This window comes from Dipodomys spectabilis, unplaced genomic scaffold (genome assembly GCF_019054845.1).
Source record: "Dipodomys spectabilis isolate Male_0828 unplaced genomic scaffold, ASM1905484v1 ptg000173l, whole genome shotgun sequence".
NCBI lineage: Eukaryota > Metazoa > Chordata > Mammalia > Rodentia > Heteromyidae > Dipodomys > Dipodomys spectabilis.
In genome coordinates, this window is record NW_024870850.1 from 4,979,199 (window position 1) to 5,006,175 (window position 26,977).

Sequence of the window (26,977 nt, forward strand, 5' to 3'; positions counted from 1 at the left end):
CTACATGGCAAAGGACATAACTAGCAAGATCAATATAAAGCCTACGGATTGGGAGAAGATCTTCATTAGCCATACAACAGACAAGTGTCTCATATCTAAAATATACTTGAAACCCAAAAAATTAAATCCCCCAACAACAAATCCTCAAAGAAACAATTGCCCAATAAATCAGTGGGCTAAAGACTTAAAGAGAAACTTCACTGAAGAAGAAAGAAGGATGGCCAATAGACACATGAAGAAATGCTCAACCTCCCTAGCCATTAAAGAAATGCAAATCAAAACAACATTGAGATACCATCTCACCCAAGTTTGAATGGCAAAAATCAATAACTCTGTTGTTATCAACAGTTGCTGGAGGGGATGTGGACAGAAGGGAAGCTTACTTCATTGTTGGTGGGAGTGTAAACTTGTTCAACTACTTTGGAAAGTAGTATGGAAGGTCCTCAATAGACTCCACATAGAGCTCCCCCATGACCCAGCAGTCCCACTTTTGGGACTTTACCCAAATGTTTACAAACAAGACTACACTAAAGCTACCAGCACAACTATATTTATTGCAGCATTATTTACCATAGCTAAGACATGGAACCAACCCAGATGCCCCTCAGTAGATGAATGGATCAAGAAAATGTGGTATATATACACAATGGAATTCTATGCCTCCATCAGAAAAAAAGACATATCCCCATTTGTTAGGAAATGGAAAGACTTGGAAAAAATTATATGAAGTGAAGTAAGCGAAGCCCAAAGAAACATAGGTCCCATGGTTTCCCTTATTTGCAATATCTAGTATATGTATGAGTCAAGCAGAAAAGATCAGATAAGATGATGTTAGGAAAATGAACCCTAAGATATGTATATAAATGTGTTTTTCATACATTTGTTTCTAATGCATTTATAAGATTATTTTCTTGTGGCTTTTTATGTCCCTCTCCCACAGTATAACCCCTGCTTTCACTGTATTTGATGTCGGTATAATTTGTGCAGGGGAGGGGGAAAAACAAATCGTTTAAATAGGGATACTGGTGGACCCATTGCAACAATGAGAAATACAAGTCGTTATGTCGAAAACGAACTTTACAACGTTGGGGCGGTTTGGGAAGGATGAGAAGGGATGGGAAAGGGAAAAAAAGGAGGAGGCTACAATGCTTGATAAGAAATGTACTCATTATCTTGCCCATGTAATTGTAACCCCTCTGTGTGTTATTTTCACAATAAAAAAATATGTATAAAAAAAGAAAAAAGAAAAAAGCTATCCTGATTTTTAACATAATAAACAAGACATAAAATTAAATATTACATATAGCACTATAAAGCCTCAAATCCAAATTACCTAATATAGCTAAGGTTTTTTTGAAAATTCATCTATAAAATGTATGTTATATATTGTATTTCTCCATCCGTATTTCTCATTCTAGACTAAAACAAACACTGTATTGAACACAGGTACTTTCCTATTAAATGATAGGATAAAGGGCAAACTAATTCGGGCCTGATACTGTTCACTATGTTGAAAATGAAATATACAGCTTGACAGGTGACAGGGGGTAGGGTGGGGAGGGAAAAAACTGGGAGGAAATGTGGGAGGGGATGACACTGTTCACGAAGAAATATACTCATTACCAACCTTATGTAAGTGTACCCATACTGCACATCACCTTTACAATTAAAGTTAAAAACTAAAATAAATTTCTCTTGATCAAACTGTCAAAAAAAGATATTGTATCACATAGTCTTTGGGATTCATGGAATATGGGATCTATATCAAAATTCAATAAATTAACTGCACTTACCTGCATAAAACATTATCCTCAAAAATCACATTCTTTAAAACAATGGATTTTTGCAGTGTTCTATATGGCACATCCCCGCCTTTCCTCAGACTCCTCACTCTTTCTGCAGTGATAGTTGTGGTCCTGGATTCAGGAAATCTCCTCAGGAGGGAAAGGCTGCCTGTTGCTTTGATTGTACACCTTGCCCAGAAAATAAGATTGCTAATGGGACAGGTGAGTCTGTGACTTATGAAGAAATATTTTTATCTCTCCCTAATTTTCCAAACAAGTTGATGCAAAAGTTGTATATTAGGATTACAGAGCCCATGCTCCTCTCCCTGTTTATTACTAAATTCTGAAAAGTGGTGGTATTGCTAACTGTAACATGAGAACTCCTGGCTTTGAATTATATATTTAGTAACATTTTGCAGACTATTACAGGCAACGTTATCTCCAGGAATCCTTCTTATCACGAACCATTAGGACAAGTCTCAATTCTAACAGGGAATTAAACCTAAGACTTATTATGGAGAGTGTTCATCTTAAAAGTTACATTTTATGCACACAGAAAACATTGATCACCCATATATTTATTTCTCAGTGCCCAGAGCTCTTCTTAGCACAGGACAAAGGCCCAGTAAGCTAGAGTCAGTATAAGGTGAGCATGAATATATAAAGTCCAAGAGTGGTCAATCTGTCCCTATAGCTTCACAGGCGAACAGGTAAGACAAATGTAATGAAATGAAATTGAGGATAATGTACCACAAGTTAAAATTAATGTTTTACAGAAACATGTGGAGACATTAAAATATGATTGAAGAGCTGTTAATTAGAGTGAGAAATAGTGTATAAAATTTTAATAAGATATTATACTAGCCCAACTATTACATTGCCAATACATGTGATAGTCATTGAGTGAAAATATGTTGATAAAAGTTGCTTTGTATCTCCCTCCTCCACGGTATAATCCCTATTTTCACTGTATTTGATGTTGGTATAATTTGTGGAGGGGAAGGGAAAAAACAAATTTTTTAAATATGGATATAGGTGGACCCATTGCAACAATAAGATGTACAAGATGTTATATTGAAAAATGCACTTTACAACTTTGGCGTTTTTGGGGGAGACATGGGGAGGGATGGGAAGGGATGGGTAGGGGGAAACAAAGGAGGAAGGAACAATGCTTGTTAAGAAATGTGCTCATTACCTTGCCTATGTAATTGTAACCCCTCTCTATAGTGTTTTCACAATAAAAAATGATTGAAGCAAAAACACCACCCCATTTGTAAGGAAATGGAAAGATTTGGAAAAAAATTATATTAAGTGAGTTAAGCCAGACCCAAAGAAACATAGTCTCCATGGATTCCATTATTTGCAATAATTAATATATGTTTAGGATAATCTTAGCAGATTAACAGAAGAGTTTAATACCTAGGTCCATACGACTCTATAAAATGAACTCCAAGACATGAACACAAACATATTTTGGTGCTGTTGTTTTTAACATAGTATTTGATTTCATGCATCTTTTGTACCTTTTTCTCACTATGGTATATCCCTTGTTGTCACTATATTTGCTTTTACTACCCTAGAATTATGTACATGTATATGATTTAGGGAAGAGATGAGAACCAACAGAATGGTGAGGTAAAGGACAAGGTGGGAAACAATACAACAGCAATATACAAAATATGTTGGAAATTATTAGTACAACTTGTTGGTTGGAGACTGGCAGGGAGGGAAAGTAGGAGGAAAACGAGGGAAGGGTAACAAGTTTGACAAGAAATGTGCTTATTATCTTACCTATGTAATTGTAACCCCTCTGTACATCAACTTGACAATAACAATTCGGTTTAAAGAAGAAGATAAATATAGGATGAGGTTATGGCTTGAGAAAAAAAATAAAAACACTTTTATGAGAGTAAATGGTAGTAAATGCTGACATCTCAGGATTTCACTTAAGTGAAAAATTTCCCAAACTTTTGAAGACAATGAGTTTAGTAAAAAGAAGTAATGCTAGAGTACATGTCTCACCAGATATGGAGCCATGTGTGACGTGTCCAGATTATCAGTATGCCAACACAAAGAGGACTAAGTGCCTCCTGAGAACAGCAAGTTTCCTGGCTTTTGAAGAGCTTGGGTATGGCTCTGGCCTGTATGGCTCTTTGCTTCTCTATACTAACTACTGTTGTTTTAGGGATATTTTTAAACACCAAGACACTGCAATTGTGAAGGCCAATAAATGGGCTCTCAGCTATATTTTGCTCATCTCCATCATCTTAGGTTTCCTCTGTTCCTTGCTCTTTCTTGACCATCCAAACCAGTCACATGCATCTTGTAGCAGATCACATTTGGATTTGTGTTCACTGTGGTTGTTTCCACAGTGTTGGCCAAAACAGTGACTGGTTCTGGCCTTCAAGGCCACTTCCCCAGGAAGAAGGATGAGGTGGCTGCTGGTATCAGGGGCTTCTAACTTCATCATCCCCATCTGCACTCTAATCCAGGTGACTCTATGTGGAGTCTGACTGGGAACCTCTCCTCCCTTTGTGGACACAGATGCACACTCTGAACAAGGCCACATCCATCCTGTGCAACAAGGGCTCACTCACTGCATTCTACTGTGTCCTGGGACACCTGAGATCCCTTGGCCCTGGCTAGCTTCACTATGTCATTTCTGGCCAGGAACATGCTTGGCATCCTCAATGAAGCCAAGTTCCTGACCTTCAGCATGCTGGTGTTCTGCAGTGTGTGGCTTACCTTCGTGCCTGTCTACTACAGTGTCAAGGGGAAGGTCATGGTGGCTGTCGAGGTCTTCTCCATCTTGGCCTCTGTTGTAGGGCTCCTAGGCTGTATTTCTGCCCCAACATGTTACATCATCTTGTTCATGCCAAATAGAAGTTCTCTGCATGGCTTGAGGTATAAAACACAGTAGGAGAAATAATCATTCTTAAAATTAAGCACATAGGTTTGATTTTATATACAAGCTCAGATCTAATTTTACAATAATTATGTCTTCTTGTCATAATTTATATTATGGAATTTATCCTGAAAGACTAAGAATCTAGTGTGAATTTTCCTAGCAGTGGTAGTCACAAGTGATGGTGATCACAATTTAAACTGGAATTTTGCTTCTGTATTTTTGGTTCCTCCTATTCAATCTACACTTAATTCTATTATCTTCTCTTTTTAATGTCTTTTCACTCTTGTCTTTCTCAATAACTCTTTTAAATATTTCAGTATATTAACTTCCTGTATGCATACCTCCATGTTGCAGAGCCCTCAAATCCATTTCATTAATATTTTCTTCTTCACAATTGCACATTTTTAATGTTGTCCTTAGATATTTTTTTGTTCAATGCTTGTATATATCTACTCACAGTTTCACCTTTTGAAATTATGCTGATTCTCTTTTTGGGACCTTTGTCTCTTTCCCAGTATCTCTTTCTCTTTGTCTCTCTCCCTCTCATTCTTTATCTTCCTCTTCCCTCTCACACTGCTTCCCTCATATAACTTAGGAATGACTTGTATATGGTACAAAAAATTCACTTTGATTTAAGATTACAATACATGAGATGTTTGGAATTCTCTCTTAAGATTAAAGTTTGTCATGCATAGTAATAGGACCCTTCTTGCCTGGATATACTTTTTCTTTTATGGTTGATTATTCACTCTGGGTTAATGTGAAACCAAGAATTTTGAATATTAAATATATATATAAGATTGTTTTTGTAATATCATCACTACTTACAATCTGTTCAAACAGAAAAACGTTTTATTTGCCACATTTCAAATTCTTGGTTAGACAAGGTTTACTTATTGTTTCATATAGGTTGATTTAGTGGGCTCTATACTATGTCTGCAGAATTACATATTTAAGAGAAATAGACACAAGTGCACTCATTTCTTGTCCATTCAAGAGCTCTTTACATGTTTCCTCTGATAATAATTTGATTCATTTATGCGTACTTGTACTCAGGGCCTATACTGCCCTTTACCTTTTTCACTCAAGGCTTCTTTAACAGTTAAATAATGCTCCATTGCTAGCTGATTGGTTTCTGATTAAGAGTCTTGTAAACTTACCTTCCCAGGCTGATTTTGAACTTCTTCTCACATTTTCATTTCTAAAAGATACATGGCTAAGTAACTTACCATAGCTTTCTATAAATTATATTTTAGTTGACAATAAAACAATGTTTGGTAAATTATATTGTGTTCATATACTTTTGTTGAGGGCATGATGTTTAACTAAGAAAATATAATTGATTTTTATTGTCATGTCAAAAACAAAAATTTACAACTTTGGTGGGGGGGGAGGATTGGGTGGGGGACGATGGGGAGGCTGGGAAGGGATGGGAAGGGGAGACAAAGGAGGAGGCTACAATGCTTGTTAAGAAATGTACCCATTATCTTGCCCATCTAATTGTAACCCCTCTGTACAGTATTTTCACAATAGAAAAAGAAAATATAATTTATTTTCAACTTCTTCAGTATATTAATCAAGATATAATCAAAATACTCATCAGTTTCTATTGCATTTTTGACAATCTTACTTGCTTATTTAAGGAATTTCATTGATAGATTTGAGTTTATATTATTGAGTAAAATGGAGAATCCTCATTTTGTCATATGAAATTATTGGGAGAATATGTGATTTCAGTGAATTTGCGTATTATTTGATAGTCCTGCTAATTTTCCTGAGTTAGGATTTCAGTAATCTTACACTCTTTCTCTTCAATGAGGAAAGGAAAGAATGTACACATGGAGGGATTGATATGTTAAAGTAAGTTTGGATGAATAGGAGCCAAGAAGAAAGTAAATACACGTAAAGGAAAAGTTAATGAATAAAGATGTAGAAGAACAGAGATAGGAAGGCAAGGAGAAAAAATGGCACCATATGAGAGGTTTTTATATTTGTTACAATAAAACTTTATTCATAAGAAGCAGGTTGGATTTGGCCTTTGAGTCATGGTTTATCTGCCTTCCATGTGTGTGTATAAGTGTGTGTGTGTGTGTGTGTGTGTATGAGAGAGAGAGAGAGAGAGAGAGAGAGAGAGAGAGAGAGAGAGAGACAGAAAGGTATTGAGAATAAAATGCTATGTTTTTATCTGATTATTTTTGCTCCAAAACAGTTTACATATATTCTATTGAACATTGGAAATGTCGTATGAATGCAGAAGTAAAGTAATGGAGGTCATTAGGATGATTTAAATTTTTAGGGGAAATAAAAATGTAATGGATACAGGGCATTTAGATAAGAGACTTTATATGGCCATATAAAACAAACATAATGAACCTCATTTTAACTATATACACTAGTACAACTTTAAAGTAATAAAAATTTTAAAAATCAGTCTATGTAGAGTTGGAAAAGACTATTTCCTTCTTAAATTAGTACTAAACTTCATTTTTAATTGTTTAAAATGAACCTATTGAAGATCCAAATTTCATTTCATATATACTTTCAAATGGTGGCTTCACAAAAACAAATAGCTAGGACTCTAAACCTAGGAAAAGTTCTGTAAAGACCTCTACAATGAAAAGTAAAGCTATAACAAAAGACATTGGATAAGAAAATGGAAATACATCCTTTGTTCAGTGTCTGGCAATATTAAAATTGAGAAAGTGGCTATATATCCAAAGCTACCATTCATTAAATATTATTTTACTGAAAATTACAGTGCATTTTTTGTAGGAATATAAAAATCAATTCTAAGCCAAAAAGCAATGGGAAACTCTGATAACCCTAATTGAGATTCTTCTCTTAATCCAGTATGTGGAAAAAAGTCTCTGGAATGTCTTGTCTGGGTGGAGTGGCAGATATCTGCGATTTCAGATCTGTCAGAGGTGGAGATTGAGGAAATGAGAGTTCCAGGGCCATGCGATGTGGGTGATAGTCACAACAGTGGTGCATGCCTATAACCACAGCTTTGATGGCAATGTACAAAAAGGATTGAAATCCATTTGTTTGCACAGCTATGAAGAGAAAGCATCACAAAAATACACAGAGAGAGCAGGGTGTTGGTGACTCATGTTTGTACTACTTGGTATTTACCAAGCTGAGATCTGAGCAATGCCTGGACAGGAAAAATACTGAGCAATTTAACTATAATTAACTACCAAAATGATGGAAGTTGTGGGAATCCTATAGTATAGTAGCTAGTCTCCCATATAACTAAAAGCAGAAAGGCTCAGGAAATGAGAATGGGAAGCAAAGTATCTTAGATTCAATCAACAGTTCTGGAGTGGATTCCAGGTAAGGTAAATACAAGAACCATCACAATTGTTGCATCTTCTGAATTCCCAGATTTGAACAAGCTTCAGCACAATCCCATGAAAGACTTGACCTTAGCAGAGAAGCAATGAACACACCTTCATAAAATTTGTTAGTCAAACAAGGATGGGTGGCCTCCGGTGGGCAGGGTATTGGGGTCAGCTACTTCTCTAAGCTTTCCTTTTAGCTGTGTGTGGAATCACAGCTCAGCAGCTTCCAAGGAAGGAAACAATGGGCAAGAATAGAATAAATTGTGAACTGATGGTTGAGTTTGGCAAAGGAGAACACACTGGTTTGGTAAGAACTATATGAGACTGGGGAGCTGAGGACTCAGACCCCTAATACTTTCATTGAAGAATACATCAAGCTCTTATGCTGGAAGATGGGTGCTTAATACACTCAATTTTAGAGGGACACCTCCCAAAAGCCACCTACTAGGTTAAATATGTCACTCCCAAGAAATGGATGGACTAGTCGAAAACTGTGACAAACAAGCACAAACATACATTCAACCCATTCAGCAAAGTAAATAATACACCAACAATCAACAAGCTGAAAAATCAAGGAATCCAACAAATTCCAAATAGTATCTAATACAACTAATACAAAGTATCATAAATATCAATTAATAAATATAACCAAGGAGGTGAAAGAGATCTATTAAAGAAAACACTGGCTTTTCAAAATAGTAGAAACCATAAGAGGAAAAATTATCCATTGGGTATATATTGGGAAAAGTACTATTGTGAAAATATATTAAACTCTTAAAATAATATATGTATGTAGATAGATACTAAGATCGATCTATCGATAGATAGATAGATAGATATCCCATATCTGGAATCTTCCCAGATGTGCTTCAATGGATAAAGGGACCAAGAATGTGGTCTACGTATACAATTGTTTTTTGTTCATTTATAAGAACTTATGATATACCATTTGTAATGAGATGTAATATTCTGGAAAAATGTATATGTTAGGCCTAGAGAAACAAAGGATGAATGTTTTCCTTTAGGCATAGAAGCTAGAGTTAGTTTATATAGTAAAAGTTTAGGTGATCTCAAAGTGTATTCAGATGTATTAACTGAAATACCATAGATTCTTGGGAGAATTCAAATAATGCAATTCCCTAGAAAGGCAAAATCAACTTTCTGCAAAATAAAACACCAGGAAAGGGTAAGGGGCTATCAAATCGGGAGAAAAGAGTGAACAAATGAAGAGCAGAAGAGGAGAATGCAGTTACACATCCAATATTTATCATTCAAAATGAAAAGATGGAAGAGGTGGATAGGGGAGGGATGAATGAAACATTGAAAGGGGTGACATTGATCAAGTAATATATGGTATTTATAAACTGCTTTATTAAAGCGCAATTTCACTGTACCATGACTTAAAAATTATTTAAATTTAAAAACCAAAGAATTGGTGCTGGGAAGGTGGGTCAGCGGTAGAGTGCTTACCTTGCATGCCTGAGGCCCTGTGTTCGATTCCTCAGCACCACATAAGCAAAAAGAAAAAAGCTGGAAGTATCGCCGTGGCTCAAGTGGTAGAGTGCTAGACTAGAGCTGAAGAGCTGAGGGACAGCGCCCAGGTGCAGAGTTCATGCCCCAGGACCGCCCCCCCCCCAAAAAAAAACTAAAAAATAAAGAATTTTTAAACCTATTTTGAAGTTTCCATGCCTATATATAATGTACTCTTTTCAGAAACATAGCAAATAATTTCCATCAACACCATCCCTTCTTAAAACTATTTCTATAGATCTCATTATTACATAATGTATATTAAGTACATTTATCATGTGGAAGCTGGCACATCTCCAATGACCTTTTGTCTCCAACACAAACCATGACTTTCATTTCATTCCTACCATTCATTTTTGTTGATCATTTTTGTGCCAGTACTATTGCTTGAACTCAGGGCCTGATTCTCCAGATTATTTTATTCTGATACACACCCACTTTTTAATGCTTTCTTGAGGACCATGATAGGTAGGTACTGCAGAATGAGCCATAACTACAGGCCTTCTTTTACTCTGAGTATTTTTGCAATAGTATCTTGCTCTGGCTAAATGCCTATGCCTGGGCTCTAGTCTTTCTGTTTGTGCGTGCTGCCACAACTGGAATGACAGGCATATGCCTCAATATCCAGCTTCTTCTATTTACACAGAATCTGAGGATATTGTTTATAGCCTGGGCTGGCTTGGAATCACAATCCTCCTGATCTCAGCCATCCTCCTCAGCACACTCACACCCACACCCACACACCTCCACACACAAATGGCTTGAATACAAAGCATGTACCATCCCACCCAGTTATTGATTAAGAGGATCTCATGAAAGTTGTGCCTGGGCTATCTGTGAAATCTGATCCCAATCACAGCCATGTGAGCAGGCTGCGAATACAGTTAGGAGCATCTTTGCTTGCTCTATTCTTTAGTATGATGGATATGGAACGCAGGATCTAAAACTGATCCACAGACCTTATACTATTCATCAAGCTTTGTTCTTCTTTCTTAAGCTATCTCAATATTGCTTAGAACATAATTACCAGTGTCTGTTGCTTCAAGTATTTCCCATCTATATCTATATCTATATCTATATATATCTGTAGTTTTGTGTTTGAATCTCTTAGGTTGAGGACTCTCATGGAATGACAGTCCTCAACAAGGAGCAATGCAGTTTACAAACACAATTTGTTACAGAAGCAGTCTTGTGTCCACTATATGTAATTGGCCATTTTGTCAACAATCAGTTGGCTGTAGCTATGTGGGATTGTTCTGGATCATCTTTATGTTTACTGGTTTCCTGATGTTCTTGGCACCACTGTCAATGTGACTTTCTTTCAGTATTTATGTAGTAGAGTTTGAAATCAGGGATGCCATATTTCCAGAATTGTGCTTTTTCATTGTTGTTTTGTTCTTTCATTGTGTGGATCCAAATAAATTTGAAGAGAGTTTTTTGTGTCAAGGACAACTTTTGAATTTTGAAGGGAAAGGTATTCGTGAGTTTCTTTGTAAATTGGGCATTTCAATGATATTCATGCTTATCCCTAGAAATGGGAGTTGCATCCTGTTCTCTTTTCTTCTCTGATTCTTTCTTCTAAATCCTCTGGTTTTCAAGACCCATAGAGGACTTTGATGCCTTAACTTGAATTTCTCTTAGACATCTTTGGAGGCTATGACAGACAGGTGGTTACAGGGGTGTCTTTATCAATAAGTTTGGGCTGGTATAAATCTTTCTGCTTTACAGTTGAGAATATGAAGATTCTTCTCTGAACCAAGGCTGGGAAAAAGAGTTTCTGGGATGTCTTGTCTCACTGGGGTTGAAGCCTTCTATGATTCTAGCTCTTTTAGAGGTGGAGATTGAGGAAATAAGAGTTCCAGGGCAGACCTATAGTGTTGAAACTATGAGATATCATTTGCAAAGAGAGCATGTTTGCCTGGATTTGGTGTATGTGAATCAACCCTCTAAGTACAATGCCCTTATAATTTTAGTTGGCAACTCACAGGCATAGACTTTCTGGCCATTTCACCATACATGTGACATGATCACCTCATGCAATCCAGTTGCCTCTTCCCGAATGACTTTCATGCAAGTAGTTTCTAGACAGACTTTGGACAAACTACAACCAAGATAATTCCATCTCTGGGGCCTCACTATCTGTGGTCTTGGATAAAATCACAGCACCTGCTCTGAAGAAGGCAAATTTCCAAACATGTTTTCTTACATATGTTTTTCTTCCTGATGCAAGGCTACAAATGCAGAGCCCCTGGGAATAGTCTTACACATTACTTCTGGGGACTCACATGAGGCTTTCATTAGAGGTGAGCTACATTATAGATCTCTGTCAATAAAAAGACATATGCACATATACAAAGATATACCAATACATATAACTGACATTGTGGGCCTCTCTTCCTACCAGCATTTCTGCTTGGCAGAGGCTTCAGGGATGTGCCCTTTGACTTTCACACTCTTTCTTCTCCATCTTCCTCTTCCTGTCAGGTCCTTGGCTGGCACTAGTTGCTTTTCTACCATGAAGCACCGAGCACACATGGATGGAGATGTGATGATCACTGGTTTTTTCCCTCTGAACACTTTGGGAATAGATCACAGTAACAGCCATGCTTCCAGGCAAGAAGAGAACAAGATGTGAGTAGTTTCATATTTTATTTTCATTTACAGTTCTGAGGATGGTGAGGGAACTGTGGGTGCACACATCAATGATCTCTGTCTCCTCTACACTGACCTCCATTACTATTGTATTGGTAGCAGCTCAGTTTCATTATTTTGTCTTATATCTACTGTAGAGTGATTTTCTGTCTGTTAGAAGGAGAGGATTCTATTTCCCTCCATGTAACTTCTCTTTGCAGCATACCTGTATCTCCTCAATTTCAGCTGTGGAAAATGAAGTGATGTTACTATAATAAAATTGAGTCACTGGCCTGAGTTCTGTATTAAAAGGCTGCCACTTCATTTCCTACAACAAACATCTAAGAACTTTTCTTTAGTAACACCTATATATTGAGAATGTTGATAAAATTTCTTATGGTGGCTCATGACTGTAATCCTTACTACTCATGGAGCTGATATCTGAGGATGGAGGTTTTAAGCAAGCCCAGGCAAGAAAATCAGTGAGACTTTTATGTCCACTTAACCAGCCAAATGCTGAAAATAAAGTTGTGGCTCAAGTGGCTGTATGTTAGCCTTGAGACAAAGTGCTCAAGAACAGAGACCAGGCACTGATTTCATGATCTAGAACTGGTTTGCACACGGGCATGTGCGCGCGCACACACACACACACACACACAAAGTCACATACATACACATTGCTAGTGTACACAAGGAGTTACTGTTCCAAATTAAGCCTTGTGTCATTGTTTCCTGTCAGATAGGTTACCAGGCACCTGTGTTATGAAAGATTCCTCATTGGGGGAATTTACCTAACCAAGATGAATTCTTCTTTCCTTGTGCACATGCATATTCTTGAAATTCTGACTGTAACAGTCTCTCACTAATAAGTGGTTATACTAAAAGAAAAACGAAAAGAAATTTGACTGCACAGAACTTCAAGAAATTCTAGCAAATTACCTGATTCCTATTGCAAAAGAAAATGTCATTGTCTCCATCATTGGCACTGCTTTTTAAGTGCTGGAATGACAACTACAGCCAGATGCAGCTGCCCACAATTGAGAGCAAAGATACCAGGATAGGAATTACTCTCTTCTGTGCTATAGAAGATTCATGGCTTCATTTTATATGTCCCTAATATGTTTATCTTTCTCACTTTCAATCTGGTTCTGGGATATTAGGGCCTGTGGGCAGTTCCATTTTTGCTGAAGGCTAGTGCTCTAGCCCTTGAGCCACAGCTTCACTTCTGGCATTTTTTGGTGGTTAAATGGAGATAAGAGACTCAGCCCTCCCTTCCCAGGCTGCCTTGAAACCATGATCCTTAGGTCTCAGCCTTATGAGTAGTTCAGATTGAAGGTGTGCGGTGGTACTGTCTAACTTCCCTTATTTTTTATATTCCACACTATATACCCATGTTTAGTTGATTTTTATTCTTTTAACTTCCCAATATATATACGTGAGTATTTTTGTTAAGCTCTTAATAGAGACATGTTGAGAATCATGTTTTAGAGTTTGGATGTTTCTTTTCTATTCCCAACTACAAAGTAAAATCTGGTTTGAGATAGTAAAATTTTGTGCATGCTATTGGCTACAGATAGAAATATTTATTGAATAACTCTCCTCATAGATAAATAGAGCACTGTAATTAGACATCAGTAGGTGTGAGATTTGACTCCTCTATGTCCACTGATGTTAGCATGTTTGCCAATTTTGATAAAATATGGTGCTTGTGCCAAGTACCTAGTTCATGTTGTAGTTCCATACTTTTATTTTATTCATTCACTGTTTTAGAACCATTTCTTTCTGCTTTTTGTTTTGTTTTGTTTCTGTTTTTGGTTTTTTCATGGAGCTTGAACACTGGGCCTGGGTGCTGTCCCTCAGCTCATCAGCTCAGGCTAGCATCCCTACCACTTTAGCCACAGCACCACATTCATTTGTATGATTTGCTTATTGGAGATAAAGCCTTTCCTGCCTGGGCTGGCTTTGAACCATGATGTTCAGATCTCGCCTCCTGAGAAGCTATGATTACAGGAGTGACTCACCACGCAGGCTTTTTATAACCATTTCTATATTGTGTCACACATCAGTTCTTTCTCTTATATTTCTAATTTCTTCTACTCATTTTCACTTTTTTGAGGTAGCTAGGAATAAGCCATTGATAATTGGCTTACTTTGGAATTTTGCATACATTTTATCTCAAAGCTGGTACTTTACCACTATACCCTTACTTCAAGCTTTCTGCTGATTGACTGGAGATAAATGTGCCATGGTCTTTTCTGTGACAGCTCCTTTTGACTCAAGATCCTTCCCTCTTGATTTCTTGTTTAGCTAGGATGGCAGCTCTAAGCCACCAGTAGAGATACATTTAATTTTTTGAAGAATCTCTAAACTTTACTTTTTATGTACCATTACACAAACTTTAATTTTTCTCTGAACTAATAAATAACTAATGGGTGCCCTGAAAAAACAAATTATTGCGTATCATTTTTCTGTTGTGATTTTCTATTTCTAACTTTTAAGTGTTTTTACTGTATACCCAGGATTTTTCTATTCTAATATTTAATTTTAGAACTGTTTCCCACTACATTATTCATCCTCTGTGAGATATATAGGTGGCAAGATTTTTCACTATTCATTTGCCTTTCCTGCCATTTCTTTCACTGTACTGAAGATTTTTAATTGGATACAAGCACAGTTAATTTACATTTCCAGTGCTTGGGGTACAAGTTTTGGCCTTGTAAGTGAGACAAAGGCTTCTGCCATTTAATCAAACCCAGAGAATAATTATGCCACTTCTTTTATGAGCTATTGAAACTTGTTTAAGTTATCCGTGTATTTGTATTTCACTTTATTTTCACTATTACTTCCAAAGTTGTAGTCTCTATTAAGAAATAATCTATTCTGAGATTAAAATACATATGGTCTAGATTGAGTGTTTCACACATGCATGCCCAGTTTCACAATGCCACTGCTTGCTAAGTGTGTCATGTTTGGACCATGTGTTATCTGACACCTTCTCCAAGAATCAGATATCTATTGTTTGCAAGTACTTTATGGTCTAATATTTCTTTGATACATGTATCTGTTTTTTTCTTTTGTGTCATTTTTTTAATTGTGAAAATATCGTACAGAGGTGCTACAATTATATGTGTAAGGTAATGTGTGCATTTCTTATCAAGCATTGTTGCCTCTTCCTTTGTTTCCCCTTCCCATCCCTTCCCATCTCCCACCTCTTACCCCCACCCCCATTTGTGCAGGATGAATAAAGAACAGGCATGAGATGCTTTTGTGTCATTCTTGTGTCTTAAAATATCTCTGGCTCATGGAGGATTTCCTTATTCAGAAAATTCAGTTTTCATTTTCTATTTCTGTAAAGGAACTGATAGGAATTTTGATGTAGACTGTACTGAGAGTTCTATAGATAGTTTTTCAGTAGTACAGCTATTTTCACCATACTGCTTCTGGCATACAAAATAATGAGAGGTGTGGATTCACATGTGTAATTTTGTTGCTTTTCCCTATTATGGTTCATGATTTTTTTGCCCTATTATGGTTCATGTTTCTTGTAAATCCTCCTTTTCCTTTGTTGATTATTGCTACTTTTGGTAGTCTCTAATTCTTTTTCTTTTACTTGATTATTTCATTCTTTCTACTAATTTTGGGTTTGTTTTTCCAGTTGCGTGAGATGTAGCACAGGTTCTTTAGTGCAACATTTGAACTCCAGATTTCAGCAAAGGTTGTTATAGTTTCATTTCATTGCTGAATTTCTATATGTATAGATTCTGATATTCTGTTTTCATTTTTATTTGTTCCAAAGATTGGTAAACTTCTTAAAACTTGCCTTGAAAGTCAAGTCTTTTAATCATGTATTAATCATTAATTCAATTGAATACTTTTAAGTATATTAAATTTTAATAAAATTAAAGGCTTTATTTCTGGTTGAAAAAGATCTCATTTCATTTCAATATTACGGGAATATTTTTGGTGTTTTACTTATTAATTTCTAGCCTCACCACAGTTGGGTTTGCACAGGCGTTCAATGTATTTTAAATAATATTTTGTGTGTTTTTTATTTGGAAATGTGTTGTACAGAGGGGTTACAGTTTGAGCAATTTAATGAGTATATTTCCTATTGAGTACTGTTGCTTCTTCCTTTGTTTTCCCACTACCATCCCTTCCCTTCTACTCCACAAGTATGCCCTGAAAAGTTCATTTTCAACAGTTTTGTACATCTCGTTGTTTCAATGGGTCAACCTGTATCCTTATGTAAGCATTTTGTTTTTTCCCTTCCCCTCCCCAAATTAGAGAAATGTATATACAAGATGCAGGGCACCAACATTAAATACAGTGACAATAGGGGTTATACTGTGTGGCAGGAACATACAAAGAATCAAAATATCACATGTACATTATAAATACATTAGAACCAATAACCAAAAAGAAAAAAATATATTTGTGTGCCTATTTTGGGTTCCATTTTACTTAACATCATGTAATATGATCATATGTACATGGCTTTGGCCTTGTCATAAACACGTTGTAGTTGTTATAAATAAGGGAAACCATGGCATGTTTTTTCTTTGGGCTTGGCTTACTTCAAAGTATTTTAAATGACATTTATTTATTTATTTATTTATTTGATTTTTGGTAGGTCATGGTGCTTGAACTCTGGACTTGGGCACTGTTCCTTCATTCTTTAGCTTAAGGAGAGTGCTCTATCACCTGAGCCACATTGCCATTTCTTGTTTTCTGGTGGTTAAGTGGAGATAAGTGTCTCATGGACTTCCCTGAAGGGGCTGGCTTTGAACCATGATCCTCAGATTTCAGCCCCATGAGTAGCTAGGATTAAGCCCCTGGCACCCAGCTATTTCCATACTTTTTATATCTGGCTGTTTTGTTTCCTATCCCACGATCTCTCCTGTAGAATGCTCAATATGTGGGTGAGAGATGGTTTACTCAGACATTTTGTGAAGTGTTCTCTAGGTGTATGTTAGGCTCATCTAATCAAGTTTTATTGTGTTCACAGGAAACAGGGTATATATTCTTGTATATCTTTCTTGTTCATTAATGTTTCTGTTTTGTGGTCTGAAAAACTTACTTTAGTATTTCATGTAGGAAGGGATTAATGCAGATTCATTCTATTAACTGTGCTTTTCTGGGAACATTTTTATCCTTCCTCCATTTCTACAGGTTAGCATTACTAGGTGCAATACTCTTGTTGGATAATTTAAATTTTTTGTCTTCAGTACTGTAAAGAGCTCTTGCCATGTTCTGTTGACTTATATGGACTCTACTAAGCTATTATAGAAATTGGTGCACACCTATATGAATATGAGTCTCATTTTCGATACACTTTAGAGAATTCTCTCTGTATATGTATTTCAGTTGTGGGAGCTTCATGCTAAGACAGTTTGCTGTAGATGTCATGAACAAAATTTGATAATCATTTCATTTCTAGGACTGTTACTTTGTTACTTTCAGAAAATACTCTCATAAACTTTTGACAACTTTTTCCCACATCTTCATTCCTACATTTTATTCCTCCATATGTGTATGTTCAATTAAATTTTCCATAAGCTTACTAATTTCTTCTGTTTAGAACATTTTGAATATGACAGATTTTGATTGTGATCATTTCACGTAATACGTATAGTATAGATTGAAGAAGTTGGTCCTTTCCCCTAGTATATCCAATATGCCTTCATTGTTTCCTTTTAAACAATACCAGTTGATTTCATTATATTAGATTCTTTAGAATATGCCAACACAATCTCAGATTGCATGTAAATACACACAAACACAAACAGACATTCACACAAATCCTTGTTGCACTTAGACAAAAATTGAAAGAAGGAAAAGTACTTTGATCCTTTCTATTTTGCTCTATTGCTTCCTTTACAATATCTCAATCTAAATATATTTGGAAGAGAGTAGCGATCAATGCATTTTAACATGGATGCTTGGAACTGAGATATCTATACAAAGTTTACCTACAATTCTCTTCTCAATCTTCATGTCATGATTTCCAGTCTCCAAAATGTGTTCCTTGAAATTGGATACATCCTTTTCATTGTGTTAGATAAATAAAAATAAAATCCTTGCCCCCAATAGTTCAGTTCTTTTTCTGTTTGTTATTTGTAAGAGCTATTCAATATGTTGGTCTGTGAGCAGAGCTGCTATACAATCATTCATAAATAACACTTAGCTTCTGAATATTGCAGTTAAATTAAATATTCATTAGTTATCCTGACATGCCTCTAAACACATAACAAACTGGGTGACTGAAAACACAAAAATTATTTTCCACACAGGTATGGCCAGTTGCCCTAATGTAAATGTAACACAACAAATATATGCTGTCTGATAAAAACCAAATCCAAGACAACAGTCTTTCCCTGGTGCATGTGGTAAAGGGGAAAACAAGCTCTTCCTCAATTTAAATAAGTTTCTGAATCTCATTCATGAGAAATGCCCTTCATGTCATTACCTAGGTCTTTTTTTTCCAGTCATGGATCTTGAACTCTGGCCATGGGTACTGTCCCTGAGCTCTTCAGCGCAACGCTAGCACTCTACCACTTGAGCCACAGTGTCACACCCAGCTTTTTCTGTTTATGTGGCAGTGAGGAATTGAACCCAGGGCAAGCACTCTATCACTGAGCCAACTTTCTAGCCCACTTTACCTAGATCTTTATACAAGCATAAGACACTACATTCATATTCCATTCTAATTGAGGTAATATTTTAACATATTTCTTGACAACGAAGCAAGCATTTAATGTATGTATCATAGTCTTAAGTTTTGGAATATTCCTCCTCAAAGTATTTGCTCATTATGCAGATTTATCTTCAAGAACTATCAGAGTATTTTGGCCTTGGCTTTTGCTATTGAGGAGATCAACAAAAATCCTGATCTTTTATATAACATGACTTTGGGATTTGATATTTATGATGTTGAATTCAGAACTTGGACAATGTTTAAGAATCCCTTCACTTGTCTCTTTGGGAAGTACAAAATTCCAAACTACTCCTGCATGAGAGAAAGCAGGTCTATAGCAGTACTTACAGGACCATCAGGAATAACATCTGACCAGATTGGAACATTATTAGGACTCTACAGATTTCCACAGGTGAGGGTGCAAAGTGTGGAAAGATATAATAATGTCTAATTTGGTGGAATTTCCGATGTTAGAAGAGAATGATAGGAAGATATTCTATTTATGAACCCATAAAGTTTTGTGGTATCAAAGAGTATTTACTCAAAGATATTTTGAAATATATATTTTCATACTTTGGAAAAAGATATAGAAGATTTGAGCTGACAAATGAATAATTTGTTGTTTCGAAACTTATCAATAATTTCTTTACTATATCAGGAAATGGAAAATGATATAGCAGTGTGAACATATGTTGAGAGTGTACTGATTGCTCATAGCAGTAATCCTAACTAATGAGGAAACATGTATCTCAAATTAAATATCAAAAGGCACAAGATGAATATGTTTCAATTGGTCAACACAAGTCTTGAGGTAAATTACCAAGGAAGTGCAAAAAGCCATGAGTTTGTGCCTCTAGCATTCACACACACACACACACACACACACACACACACACACACACACATATGCAGGCACACAAAACATTATACTGAGTGAAGTAAATCAGACTCAGAATGAGAAAGGGTAAATATGTGAAAGTTACATCTAAAATATGAATATGTAACATGAAATAAGTATGGAACACACATATAGCTACTTACATATATACATGATCAATCTGACTAAATTAAGGTATACACAGTGGTGGAACTCCACGGTGTAACTTTTCTGACCTATTGGCAATATGAAAAATCAATACCAAAAAGGTGAAGCATCTTGTCTGAGTGGGGTAGATGTTAAGGGAAAAATGCAAAGAAATATGGATTGGATGGGTGGTAAAAAGCAATATGATATACAATGGGTATGTAAGCAAATGGAATTAGGAGTAGGTCAGGTTGCTATAGATGGGAGGAGTTGATGGAAATAGTGACAAATATCGAGACAATTATAAGTCAGTTGATATGTTGTGTAACATTTCAAAAACAATTAAGTTATTTTTTCAAAATATAAAACAAAACCTACCTTCCACCTACTTCAATTGGTTCTTAACAGAATTCAAGACTGAGATTACAATGCATGGAAATCTTCTCATTCATGGAGCATCCAATTTTCTTTAACTTTAGCTTACCTTTGGGCCTTTTGATCATGCCCTGAGTGACCATAACAAGTTTCCTGCTCTCTATCAGATGGCCCCAAAGGACACATCGATAGCCACTGCCATGGTCTCCTTACTTCTTCACTTCAGCTGGAACTGGGTGGGACTATTGACCTCACAAGATGAGAATGGTGCCTGGATGCTTGCTGAATTGAAAGAAGAGATGGCCAAAAACAGAGTTTGTGTAGCGTATGAGCTAATGATCTCAACCCAAGATACATCATATATATTCAAACTCATGGCAGTTCATAATGAGATAAATCTATCTTCTGCAAGTGTCCTCATCATATATGGTGATAATGATTCACTCATAGCTTTAATGATATTTATCGAACAAATTTTTATACATGGCAAAGTTTGTATTGTGAACTGTCGGTGGGATTTCACCATGAAAAGGAAATATTTCATGCTAGGCTCATTGCATGTACCTCTTATTTTTACACACCATCATGTAGAAGTTTCTGGATTTACAGATTTTGTTAAGACAGTTAAGCCTTCCAAATACCCAGAAGACATTTTTCTTGCAAGGCTGTGGTTTCTGTATTTTAATTGCTCAGATTCTGAGTCTGACTGTATAACATGGGACAACTGTGCTCATGATGCCTCTTTGGATTGGTTGCCTGTGCATGTTTTTGAAATGACTATGTCTGGAGACAGTTACAATATATACAATGCTGTGTATGCTGTGGCCCAGGCTCTGCATGAGATGTTTCTTCATCAAAGAGAAGTTCAAACAATGGGAAATAGAAAACAAAGAGTTCCTTCCCCAGAACAGGTAATTTCTTCTATGGAGGAGTACACATTATGAGCAAAGGCACTTTCTAGGAGGGATCCTTCCTGTGTGAAATTAAATATTTCTGCATGTATGCATGCTTGTTTCTGTACTTGTATATATATGATTTATGTTTATATGCACAAATATAAATATATGTTTATTCATATGTCATACTAAGTTGGTAGTTGAAATTAATTAGTATTTCGGTATTTAAAGCAATTTTCTCCACTGTTTTGCTTTTCCTTTCTATTATCAGAAATTAATATGAGTACAAATTTGAACAAATATAGACTCACAGTTAAAAATTAAACATTTCAGTTGCTTATCAAAACCTTATGTGATTCTTTATGTGTCAATGTAATTAAGGTAATCTGGACATGTGTGGATATTCTGGTAAGAAAACAACAGGCCAGTAACAAGATAAAACATATTCCACATTTCTGTAAATTAATTTTGGCCAGTGCAGGGACTTGAACACACGGCCTGGGCTATGTCTCTGAATCTCTGTGCACTCAAGGCTAGTTCTCAACTACTTGAACACAGCATTTCTTCTGTGTTTTTTTTTTTCTGAATTGTTCTTTGGAAACATGGTTCTCACTAACTTCTCTGCCCAGGATGGCCTTCAAGCCTGATCCTCTTATCTGAGCCACCTGCACAGCTTAGTTTACATCCATCAGCCAACAGGAACTTGCTCATGAATCCATTTAGTTACTAATAACTCATCATGTTAATACCGAGTGTTTTGAAAACTGCAAATTGAGTTTCTCCCTGTTCTTTCCTTCAGTCAAAGCAAAGAATGACCTAATGAACAGAATTATATATATTTTTCATGAGAGACCAATTTTTATTCAACTTTTGGAATTAAACATTTAGCAACCTTAAATTATAAACATTCATAAAATAATCGTTAGGGCAAGATGGAGTAAAATGATATCTCTGGAAAAAAGTCTTTCTACTCCTTTTCTAAGTGACCAGTAAAGATTATTTTTCAGAGTGATTATTTTATTCCTCTATAGATTTTTCTTCTGAAATAATTCATTGTGTGTCACTACTCTTTTTGAATTCAGAATCAGAGATGAAAGGCAATCAGGAGTGTGTCTTACTTCAGGTTTTTTGTCTTTACTCTGGGATTTACTTCACTATAAGATAATGTCTCTTTTAGCTGAACACTTTCCTGAAGAGCATCCAGTTTTATTATCGTACTAGAGATCAAGTGATTTGGGATGAGAAAAGACAACTGGAGCCAGAGTATGACATTCTGAACATTTGGAATTTTCCAGAGGGTCTTCAACTTGAGGTGAAAGTAGGGAAGTTTTCTCCATATGCTCCACATGGCAATCAAATGTGTTTATCCGAAGATATGGTAGAGTGGGCCATTGGAACAACAGGGGTGAGTTGGATCTAATCCAAATAATTTAAAGGACACACACATCAGTAAGAGTCATCCTTTAAATTTATACCTGTCTGAGTGACAGCAAATTTCTCCTATAATCCTAGCAGCTAATAGAGCTGAGATTGGAATATCATACCTTAGAGTCAGCTCACACAGGAAACTCTGTGAGAATCTTATTGCCAATTAACCACCCCAAATCTGGAAGCAGAGCTGTGACTCAGGCAGTAGAGTGCTATCCTTGAGTGAAAATAGCTTCAGTCCTGTGTCCAGGCCTTGAGTTCAAGCCCCAGGATCAAACCAAAAGAGCTAAATGTGTTTCTACATGTTGATTTTGAATATTGTCATAGTATGTAAATTTCATTTATGTCAGTAGGTATCTAACAGTGTGATAAAGTACCTGTGAAGGTAATTCATGTGGTTGAAAGCTTTCTTTTGCTGCCTTCTGCGGAGGTTTATTTAACGGTTATTTGATTTGCTTCTTACTCACCTTTGGTTAAGATGAATCATTGAAGGCATCTGTGATGAAAGTCTCATGTCATAGCCACTGGGAAAAAGATAAAGATAAGATGACCCTGGGGTTCACATAACCCTATAAAGTGGATTCCTACTTGTTCTTCCCCTTGTCACACATTAGTAGGTTAGAAAATATAACGGCATGAATTCAAGGAAAATCCATAGGGCTATACACTTAAATTACTTTCTCACAACAACCTTCAGCCTTTTAAAAATTCCATACCTTTCAATGATTCAACAGGCTAGATCAAGGTTGTAGCACATAGCCTTTGGAAATCATGGAATATGGAATATAAAACAGAATTCAATTAATTGATTGCAATTGCCTGCATAAATCATTATCCTTAAAAATAGCATTCTTTAAAACAATGGATTTTTTCAGTGTTCTATATGAATCTGAACAGTCACTGGCACACCCCTGCCTTTCCTCAGACTCCTCACTCTGTCTGCAGTGAGAGTTGTGGTCCTGGATTCAGAAAATCTCCTCAGGAGGAAAAAGCGGCCTGTTGCTTTGATTGTGCACCTTGCTCAGAAAATGAGATTGCTAATGGGACAGGTGAGTCTGTGACTTATGAAGAAATTCTTTACCTCTCCCTAGTTTTCCTCAATCCAAACAAGTCAATGCAAAATTTGGGTATTAGGATTAAAGAGCTCATGCTCCTCTGCCTGTTAATAACTCAATTCTGATATGTTGTGCTATTGCTATTTGTAATATAATAGATCATAGTTTTGAATTATATATTTAGTTATAATTTCCAGGCTATTGCACAGAAAGTTATCTGCAGGAATTCTTTTTAAAAGTTTTTTTGTGAAAATATTGTATAGAAGGGTTACAATTAGATGGGCAAGATAATGAGTACATTTCTTACCAAGCATTGTAGCCTTCTCCTTTGTTTCCCCTTCCCATCCCTTCCCAGGCTCTCCCTACCCCCAACCTAATCCTGCCCCCCCCCCCCACCAAAGTTATAAAATTCGTTTCTGACATGACAAGTTGTACTTCTTGTTGTTGAAACAGGTCGACCTGTATCTTTATTTAAACAACTTGTTTATCCCCTTCCCCTCCACAAATTATACCGACATCAAATACAGTGAAAGCAGGGGTTATACTGTGGGGGAGGGACATACAAAGCAACAAAGAAATAATCTTATAAATGAGTTAGAAACAAATGCATGAAAGAAAAAAAACATTTGAATACATATCTTAGGGTTCTCCTAACATCACCTTATGTGACATTCTCTGCTTGATTCATACATACACTAGATATTGCAAATAAGGGAAACCATGGGACCTATGTTTCTTTGTGCTTGGCTTACTTCTCTTCATATAATTTTTTCCCAGTCTTTCCATTTCCTAACAAATGGGGCAATGTCATTCTTTCTGATAGAGGCATACTATTCCATTGTGTATATATACCACATTTTTTTGATGCATTCATCTACTGAGCGGCACCTGGGTTGGTTGCATATCTTAGATATAGTAAATAACGCTGTAATAAACAGAACGGAACCTTACTCCATTGTTGGTGGGCGTGTACACTCGTTCAACCACTTTCGAAAATGGTATGGAGGTTCCTCAAAAGACTCCACATAGAGTTCCCCTATGACCCAGCAATCCCACTTTTGGGCATTTACCCAAATGTTTACAAACAAGACCACACTAAAGCTTCCAGGAATCTTTCTTAACACTAATCATTAGGAAATGTCTAAACTCTAACAGGAAGTTAAACCTAAGTCTTATCAAGGAGAGTGTTCATCTTAGAAGTTATATTTTATGCGCACAGGATTCAGGGATCTCACATATGTTTATATCTCAATGCCCAGAACTCTTCTTGGCATAGGACAAGGGCCCAGTAAGCTAAATTCAGTGTAAGAAGTGAGCATGACTATACAATGTCCAAGAGAGATTAATCAGTGCCAACAGTTTCAAAGGTGAGCAGGCAAGTCCAATGTAGTGGGATGAAATCAAGGATAATGTATCATAGGGTAAAATTAATGTTTTACAGAAACATGTAGGGACACTTAAGCTGTTTAACTACAATTTAAATATGATTGAAGAACTGTAAATGAGAGTGAGTAGTATAGAAAAATTTAATAACATGTTATAGTAGCCCAACTGTTACATTATCAACACATGTGATAGTCATTGAGTGAAAACAATCGTAAGTAAAAAGGACTGATGGAAGCATAAACATCACCCCATTTGTAAGGAAATGGAAAAACTTGGAAAAATATGAAGTGAAGTAAGCCAGACTCAATGAAACATAGGCTCCATAGTATCCATTATTTGCAATAATTAGTATATGTCTAGGATAATCTCAGCAGATAAACAGAATAGCTCAATAGCTTTGATCATATGACCATATAAGGTGATGGTAAGTAAAATGTACTTCAAGAAACAGGTAGAAGAGGTCTTTCTTTATTATTGTTTTTTAATGTGCTATGTGATTTCATGCATCTTTTGTATACTTCCTCCCTTTTAGTATACTTCTGTTGTCACTGTATTTGATTTTTGTAACCTAGAAATGTTTATCTGAATTAGGGAAGAGAAGGGAAAAACAGAATGGTGAGACAAAGGACAAAGTGGGAACCAATAGAACAGCGACATGCATGAGACAGTATATTGGAAATGATCTGGAAAATTTGTGGGGGAAATCTTCAGGGGAAGGAAAGTAGGAGAAAAATGAGGGAAGGAGTAACATGTTTGACAAGAAAAGTACTTATTACCTTATTTATGTAACTGTAACCCCTCTGTATATTACCTTGCAATAACAAAAGTCTGAATAAAGAAGATAAAAGCAGGAGGTGGTTATGGCCTGGGAAAAATACAAGAAAAAGCTTTTACAATACTAAATGTTGACATCTCAGGATTTCACTTAAGTGAAAAATTTCCTAAATTCCTTGAAGAAAATGAGGTTCATAAAAAGAAGTAATGGTAATGTACATGTCTCAGCAGATATGGAGCAATGTGTGAAGTGTCCAGATCATCAGTATGCCAACACACAGAAGAACCAGTGCTTCTACAGAGCTGCAAGTTTCCTGGCATTTGAAGATCCCTTGGGCATAGCTCTGGCTTGTATGGCTCTTTGCTTCTCCATGCTAACTGCTGCTGTTCTTGGGGTGTTTGTGAAATACCAAAACACTGCCATTGTCAAGGCCAATAACAGGGCTCTCAGCTACATCTTGCTCATCTCCATCATCTTTTGTTTCCTCTGTTCCTTGCTGTTTCTCGGCCGTCCCAACACAGTCACATGCATCCTGCAGCAGATCACATTTGGGGTTGTGTTCACTGTGGCTGTTTCCACAGTGTTGGCCAAAACAGTGACTGTGGTTCTGGCCTTCAAGGCCACTTCCCCAGGAAGAAGGATGAGGTGGCTGCTGGTATCAGGGGCTCCTAACTTCATCATCCCCATCTGCACCCTCATCCAGATGACTCTCTTTGGAATCTGGTTGGGAACCTCTCCTCCCTTTGTGGACACTGATTCACACTCAGAACATGGCCACATCATCATCCTGTGCAACAAGGGCTCCCTCACCGCCTTCTACTCTGTCCTGGGATACTTGGGCTCCCTGGCCCTGGCCAGCTTCACTGTGGCTTTTCTGGCCAGGAACCTGCCTGACACCTTCAATGAGGCCAAGTTCCTGACTTTCAGCATGCTGGTGTTCTGCAGTGTGTGGCTAACCTTCCTGCCTGTCTATCACAGTGCCAAGGGGAAGGTCATGGTGGCTGTGGAGGTCTTCTCTATCTTAGCCTCCAGTGGTGGCCTACTGGGATGCATTTTTGCTCCAAAGTGTTACACCATCTTGTTAGTGCCAAATAGAAATTCTTTATATGGCTTCAGGGTGAAAGACAGTAGGAGAAATAAGCATTCTTAA

General features: G+C 36.6%; 1 protein-coding gene across 1 annotated transcript; it reads left to right on the plus strand.

The window, feature by feature from the left end:
* Positions 1–3,811: 3,811 nt before the first annotated feature.
* Positions 3,812–26,977, plus strand: LOC122119934 (vomeronasal type-2 receptor 116-like). The gene is made up of 7 exons (XM_042693985.1): positions 3,812–3,912; positions 12,048–12,194; positions 19,012–19,300; positions 20,392–21,198; positions 22,361–22,588; positions 23,537–23,660; positions 26,058–26,977. Exons 1-7 carry the CDS (start codon positions 3,812–3,814, stop codon positions 26,975–26,977), a joined length of 2,616 nt encoding a protein of 871 aa, XP_042549919.1.

Coding starts and splice junctions, on each gene's coding strand:
- LOC122119934 (XM_042693985.1), top strand. CDS start 3,812: ATGGAGCCATGTGTGACGTGTCCAGATTATCAGTATGCCAACACAAAG. Junction 21,199..22,360: donor GAGTTCCTTCCCCAGAACAG/GTAATTTCTTCT, acceptor TGTCTCTTTTAG/CTGAACACTTTCCTGAAGAG. Junction 23,661..26,057: donor TGAGATTGCTAATGGGACAG/GTGAGTCTGTGA, acceptor ATGTCTCAGCAG/ATATGGAGCAATGTGTGAAG.